At 27.9% G+C, this 7,748-nt stretch overlaps 1 protein-coding gene across 2 annotated transcripts; it reads left to right on the top strand.

The window, feature by feature from the left end:
* The first annotated feature begins 5,448 nt into the window (after positions 1-5,448).
* Positions 5,449-7,748, top strand: LOC130955846 (serine/threonine-protein kinase RIPK). Of its 2 annotated transcripts, XM_057882826.1 has the most exons (6): positions 5,449-5,557; positions 5,682-6,085; positions 6,176-6,311; positions 6,405-6,541; positions 6,634-6,760; positions 7,141-7,748. In XM_057882826.1, the coding sequence occupies exons 2-6, from the start codon at positions 5,717-5,719 to the stop codon at positions 7,497-7,499; spliced, it is 1,128 nt and encodes a 375-aa protein (XP_057738809.1). In that variant the 5' UTR covers positions 5,449-5,557; positions 5,682-5,716; the 3' UTR covers positions 7,500-7,748. The 2 variants fall into 2 exon arrangements, with proteins under 2 accessions (XP_057738809.1, XP_057738808.1); XM_057882825.1 differs by lacking the exon at positions 5,449-5,557 and having other exon boundaries at positions 5,610-6,085.

Below are 7,748 nucleotides of genomic sequence, written 5' to 3'. Positions count from 1 at the left end.
CTGATAGTTCAAAAAATGTGACGAAAAGCTATCAGCACATTTTTTCCACTTTTCAGCACGCTTTTAAAAAACTGATTTTCTTGTAGTGTGTTAGCCTGCCTCTGACATCTATCTTCTCCGACAACAAGTACCACCGACGGTTAGTTCTCCAGTTTTCCACTTCTCTTCTTCTCCCAGTGGATCACAAACAACGCTGTAAATATCTAATGCTTGCTATAATAATCGGTCTTCCAAATTCACGAAATTTTAACTCATGTAATACCTCAACATCTATGAATGATGTGCTAACATCTATTTTTTTTCTTAATTATATTTTTTAGTATGTAAAATTTATTTCCCTCAAATTCGCGTTTAAAATATTTATCCTAACCATTAACCTTTTTACCATGTTTAGTACAAGTAACTCAAAGTCAAAGTTTCTTTACTCAAGTCAGGTGATCACAATCAATTGATCAACCTTCTTATAGTCACTATAGTCATAGTAAAACAATAGATACCACGTACCAACTAAGTTTGTGGCTTTGAACTTTATAACCCTTCTTTGGTTGTTGTTTGTTGGTTTGGGTTGAGCTTCGTCTTAACTCACAACAATGTCGGAAAAAAAAACCATTAATTATATTAGGTAGCGTTTGTTTTTGGAGACATGACACAAAGACATGGACAACGAAGGTTTAAAACGTGTTTAGAGGTAGAGACATGGATATGGAACACATTGTCTCCATGACACTTTTATGTTTTTGTGTCCACTCTTTTACGAAGGACAATGATAGATACAGGATTTAAAACGGTGGACATGGACTTTTTTATCAAAATTTTTTCCCTTTCTGTCCATAAATATTTTTTATTATTCTACTATTATCTCTTCTTATTTTTTCTAATTTTAGCTTCTTCTCTACATCGTAGTTCTTCTTTCTATGCGTTCTTTTTTTCAGATACTCTTTTTTTTTTAGAATTTCTTACGATAATTAATTTATTCCTTTTTTATTTTTCATTCTCTTCTCTATGGCATGCTGTATTAATGGAGACTTAATTCACATTTCTATTTTATGTTACTTTATTTATTTTTAATTTTGTTACTTTAATACTATTTTTATCTTATTGGTTTATATACCAATTCTTCTTGTAATTTTATGTACTCCTACATACTCTTATTTTTTATTAAATTAATTTGTATTTGATGTAAAAAATTTGGAATCACATGACTATTTTAGTCATTTTGCATAATATCTTAGTTTTGTCTATGTCTATCTAAACATAATACAAGACATTACGTTAGTGTCTTGTCCATTATATCCAAACACAATACAGAAAAAATAATTTTTAATGTCTTTGTTCTATTGTTTCTATCTTAATGTTATGTCTTGTCCTATCTCCAAAAATAAATGCAGCCTTAGCCACTAATCTGATTTCCTAGAGATGAATTGGTAAAGATCCTTAAATAGTTGAAGAGGAACAAAGACATATACACTAAGAGTCTAAGAGAGTGTATCCGATCCGGATCTTCTATGTCTATATCTTAATTTCTACTCCACCAGCATTTTAAACATAACACGTTTCTAATTGTTCTCACATAACCTAATTTAGATTTCTTTTCTAATTGCCACTATTTCTTATACAATCATATTAGATTAGATGTATATTAAAATTAACTACAAAAATTTATTATTAATATAAAATATATATTAAAATATAAAATATATATTAAAAATAAATTAAATAATACATATATTTATATATAAATATATAATAACTGATTTTATTGTATAAATAATATTTTTTATTTTTTAATTAGACATAGATACTTTTCAACAAGAAATTGTTTAATTTTTGTCAAAAAGTTTTACGTAGAAATTAAGGGAGTAGTTGCAGTACAATGAAATAGAATTCACAGTTATAAAATTCATTATTTTATTTAAGACGAAAAAGAATATTTGTTTAACAACTCAATTTTGGCAAAATCTTCTTAGTATATATATATATATATATATATATATATATATGCAGCATATTATTCTTAGTTAAAAAACAACTTTTAGCGTAATTTCAATAAAATATTTTTAAAATTTTAAATTTAACAGTATAAGAGGTGAATTATTTTTAAATTTTATTTTGTATTGGAAATAATTAATAAAATGAGACCGATCTCAGTATAAAAAATAATTTTATTTTAATAGAGAATAAATTAATTTTTTATCTTGTATAAAATTTAAATTGAATTAAAATTAAATATTAAAATGACAAATCTCATTTTAGTCATAAATTACTATTTTGTAACATTAATTATATTTGATATACATTAAAATTAATTATTAATATAAAATATATATTAAAAATAAATTAAACTATATATATATATATATTATTTTGTTATAGTATATAACTTATAAATGTTAATGTGGCATTTTTCGGACTTAAAATGAAAGTGAATAATGGAAGCCAAATATTGGTGATGCTAGTATATTTTCAAAATTTAAATTATTTAAATTTTAAATTTTTATTTTAGAAGATAAAATGTGATCTTTTACTTTTAAATAAATTTTTTATATTTTTTTTGTCCTACTTATAAAAAAATAATAAAAAATTACATTTTAATTATTCTGTAAAATAAAATTTAAAATTTAAAAAATTTAAATCCATATTTTCGATTCTATCCAATCATCAATGATCATGGCATGTACCGTACATGCATGTGGTTTATTTACACCAAAGTCAATTCAATAGTGAAAGATATAAGTGTTTATAAAGTAGAATAGGGTTTTTTTTTAAATAAATATTTTATTTATTGATATAAATAATTTGGACATAATTTATAACTTTATATTTTTATTAGTTATTTGTTATTTGTTTATAGTATAAACGAATTAATTAAAAGTATATCTTATTTATATTATAAACAAAATAAGACACAAATTTTTAAACAAATATTATGAGTGTAAATGTGACACATGAAAATTGACGTACTTTATATACTTCATTTATATATATTTTATTTACAGTATAAATAAAATATATTTATAATTAATTCGTTTACACTATACATGAGATATAAATATTTATAAGTATAGGTATAAAAATAAAAATATAATTTTTAAAATAATAAAAAATATAAATAATTTAATTTTGATCAAAAATTAATATCTTTATTATTATTTAGTTTGAATAAAATATTAACAAATAAAGTAAAATAGAATAATAAAACAACACACGAAAATTCAACGGGGATAAAATTAAGTAAATAAGTGTCAATATATTCAAAATACAAGAATTTAAAATGAAATGTAAAATTCTCGTGTCTGTTCTGCATTTTCTTTCATTTAACCTACTGCCACCATGAATATCTCAATGTGTTGATAACGACCTATTTGGACTTAAAGCACGTTCGTTAAGTATAGGTATAGATGGAAATAATTATCTAATTTATTTGATAATAATGGATATTCCTATAAAAATAGTATTACAAATTGTTAAATTATTTGACATATTTAATTAAATAATTTAATATTTTATAATGTCTTTTTTATCATGTAAAGATATCTTCACAGAAAAATTCATCCTTGAGAATTATTATCTTCTAGTTGTTTAGGGGGGAATGCGTTCAAATTCGGTCACCTTTGATTTTTTCTACGTACGTGTTTCGGTTACTTAGTTCGTTACGTTCTTGCAAGTTGCAATAATTCAGGTAGGTGATTTTTGTTTTACATGATGTTTGAAATAATTTTTTGTTTTGGCCGAAAAAGGCGAATTGGACAGTCACATTAAATGAATAAACAATTCATCTTCTCCAGATATTTTGATTATTTCTTGTGTTATAAACCATTAAGAATGATTAAAGAAAAAAGAGAATTATATATCTTACTTAAATCGTTTTTCACACATCTTTTCGTATTTTTTATGAAATAATTAACTGTATAATTAGCCATCTCTGTATAGATCACAGTAACATACACTTGTGACGTTTCTGAACGCCGGCTTTCTTAATTGAATATTTTATTACAACATAGTAGTATTAACACCATTAATTAAATAATTAGAAATGGCATATAGTTCGATTGTGAAAGAATGATGCAACAATTATTTAGGGGTATGGTTTTGGCATATTTTCCACGAGGGACAGAAGTGGTTGATGGTTAGATCGATTGGTTCACCATTTTTCTTTGACATTGTTGCCGAAGGGTATATCTTTTTCCTTTCAATATAGCAAAAATATATATTTATATATATAAAAAAATTATAATGTTACTAAAGTCCTTGGTTGCATAGACATTAGACAGCTATATGAATTATAGGAATGGCACAAATTAAACGTACTTGATGATTATATTGGGATTCTTTGAATACCAAATTGTTATAATAATAATTAGGAGACCATAAGAAAAATACTAATAATGTTGGTATATAAGAGCAATCTGAATTCTAGAAGGTGCCCCGTGACATGTATATAAAATCATAATCATAATTAAGAATTTAAAATGGGGTGTAATTGTCGGGTTGCTGTTTGCGATATTGACATCCTAACAACATAACAATTCCATGACGAGTATATCACCTACCAAAAATTATGAAATATCAATTGAACAACAACTAACAGCTAAGGAAAATCATCATATTATGGGGGATGCGAAAAGAGATTTTGCTAGATAATGGTTTAGCACTAGGTAGCAATTAAGTAGGAACAATAATCATGTAAGAAGATCTCTTCATTTTGCGAGGTTCACGGGAATGTTCATCAACAGCTAAACAAAGGACGGCGAGGACAATATAACATGAACTTGTTACATGTAACATATTTGTAAGGGGTTGGGGGGAACCTATTCTATTATATTAACATTTTTAAGTCAACACACCTTGCCAACTTATTGCTTGACCTCCAATTCATCCAAATATATAACAATTTCTTTCTTTCTTTTTTCTTGTTATGTAAAAAAATTTAGGGTATATAAACCGCCAATAAATACACTTGAATTATCTTGATATTGATAAAAATACTTTCTAATTTTGTTATGAACAAAAAAATATTTAAATAATTTAAAAACGTGTGCATTTTTTTTATGCTTTTAAATAATATGAAGACATTTTGTCAATAATAAAATAATTCAGTTACATTTTTTATGATTTACCTAAAAGTTTAATTACATAAGTTCACACCGGTATCCTACCACCAAAGTCATCAAATCATATTTTAGACTAAGGAATGTACGTATTTGATAATAAAAAGAATATATATATATAGAAACAAGATATATAAAATAAGACAAATTTAATTAATATATTTGTATTTGTATTTATATATAATACTTTATAATTTTGCCAATCATCTTGGTATCCATATGATATCAGACACGTTATAATTCTTTAATAGTACTACTACAATATTATATATTATATCACTAGAACAATTGTGCGACTAAAAATAAACTAAAAACAAAATTCATTCGTTCATGCATGTAGTATATCTTCTTTGCATCTCCACATTAAAGAGATAAGAAGTCAAGGAATCTCCACGTAAGTCGTTTTTCTCATTTTTCTGAGGGTGGTTAGGACTTGGACTTAGAATAAGGTACTATAAATTTCTCAATATCTTGAAATTATTTTGTTTGTGTCATCATTCATCAATTCCATCACCTTATTATTATTCTTCTGTATCTTCTTGATTGTCTTCATATACACTAAACACTAAATAGAATTAAAACAAACAAGGGTACGGTTTTTTCAAGATATGACTAAGATTACATGGAAATCAATCATCCCAAGTTGTTACAAGACCAAAAGCAAAGTAGAAGAAGAGGTTTCAAAACATTGTTCTTTCCAAAGGCTATGCCTCTCTGATGTGAGCATTACAAGCTCTCCTAAAGACATTGAAGATCTTTCAACTTCTTTTGTTGGATCAAAGCTTTACACATTCACCTTAGAGGAGCTAAAAGAAGCAACGCATAATTTCTCATGGAGTAACATGCTTGGTGAAGGTGGGTTTGGACCTGTTTACAAAGGTTTTGTTGATGACAACCTTAAACGTGGTCTGAAGGCTCAATCCGTGGCAGTTAAACGGTTAGACTTGGAAGGCTTGCAAGGTCACAGAGAGTGGCTGGTTAGTTATTAACTTCCTAATATAAACTAGAATTTAATTCTTGATTTTTTTTATATGCAATTAAATTGATGATTTTATTTTCTTTTACAGGCAGAGATTATATTTCTTGGGCAGCTAAGGCATTCACATCTTGTTAAGTTAATTGGATACTGTTGTGAAGAAGAGAACAGGCTTTTGGTGTATGAATACATGCCAAGAGGTAGCTTAGAAAACCAATTATTCAGAAGTATGTAATTACTCTTCTTAATCCTAATCAATTATTTTTCAGAAGTACAGTTCTTCAACACTAATTAATGTTGTTTGGTTGTAATGAAAGCAGGGTATTCTTCTAGCATGCCATGGTCAACAAGGATGAAAATTGCATTAGGTGCTGCTAAGGGCCTTGCATTCCTTCATGAAGCAGATAAACCTGTCATATACAGAGATTTCAAAACTTCAAATATCTTACTTGACTCGGTATGTTCCTTCTCTTTTGTCTCTGCTCATATTCTTCAATCAGAATTTTATGTATGGCCCACTAATAAAGAAATAATCTTTACTAATTTCAGGACTACACAGCTAAATTATCGGACTTTGGGTTAGCTAAGGATGGGCCTGAAGGAGAAGAAACACATGTAACAACAACACGCATAATGGGGACAAAGGGCTATGCTGCCCCTGAATATGTCATGGCAGGTATTTATTAGAGAAAATATGGCTACTTTTGCGAAAATGTCTTTATGTGAATGACGATAGGTGAGAATTGTTTCGTCTAACAGTTCTCATTTATGATTTCACATGAAACATAATTCTATTTAATCAATGTTGACTAATTTCACATGAGAGATTGTCTTCGAGTAGATGATAGTAAACGATAACGGTTAGATGTCAGTTTAGTCAAATTATCTATCAGTTCTCACCTATGTTCTTCCCATGAAAATAACTCTATTAACCAATATTGACCAATTTGACACGGAAAATTGTTTCTTCACTTATCATCTTCACACGAAAGATAATCCCATTTAACCAATGTTAACCAACTTTATTTACTCTGCTAATAAGTCATAAATTTTCAGGTCACCTTTCTACCAAGAGCGATGTGTATAGCTATGGAGTGGTTCTGTTGGAGCTTCTTACAGGGAAGCGAGTGGTGGATAGGAGCCGTCCGAGTCGAGAGCGGAGCCTGGTGGAATGGGCAAGGCCTATGTTGAGGGATCAAAGGAAGCTGCACCATGTGATGGACCCAAGGTTGGAAGGGCAGTTTCCTATGAAAGGAGCAGTTAAGGTTGCTGCATTGACACATAAATGCTTGAGTCACAACCCCAATCCAAGACCCTCAATGAGGGATGTTGTCAAGACATTGGAGTCACTTCAAGACTTTGATGATGTCTTCATAGCACCATTTGTTTATGTTGCAGTTAGTGAAAAGAAATAGATATTATACTCTCCAAAGTGTCATCAAAGACTTATTAGTTGCAGCAATGTAGATAAAATATAGTAGATAGCTAGCAAAGTTAGGAAAAGAAGAAAAGATTATGGTTTTGTCACTTAAATTTGGAAGGGACAACTTGGTCAATCTATCTACATAATGATAAAGATAAATGTAAATAAGCAGTAGTAGCGAGTAATTGTGAGTACAAGCTAAGTATATATAGGTATGCGAATTTGATTGTTTGTAAACTGA

The sequence above is a fragment of the Arachis stenosperma genome, chromosome 10 (assembly GCF_014773155.1).
Source record: "Arachis stenosperma cultivar V10309 chromosome 10, arast.V10309.gnm1.PFL2, whole genome shotgun sequence".
NCBI classification, from domain to species: domain Eukaryota; kingdom Viridiplantae; phylum Streptophyta; class Magnoliopsida; order Fabales; family Fabaceae; genus Arachis; species Arachis stenosperma.
Note: the sequence above shows the minus strand (reverse complement) of the source record. Positions and strands in the feature narration are given on the sequence as shown.

Coding starts and splice junctions, on each gene's coding strand:
- LOC130955846 (XM_057882826.1), top strand. CDS start 5,717: ATGACTAAGATTACATGGAAATCAATCATCCCAAGTTGTTACAAGACC. Junction 6,542..6,633: donor CAAATATCTTACTTGACTCG/GTATGTTCCTTC, acceptor TACTAATTTCAG/GACTACACAGCTAAATTATC. Junction 6,761..7,140: donor CCCTGAATATGTCATGGCAG/GTATTTATTAGA, acceptor ATAAATTTTCAG/GTCACCTTTCTACCAAGAGC.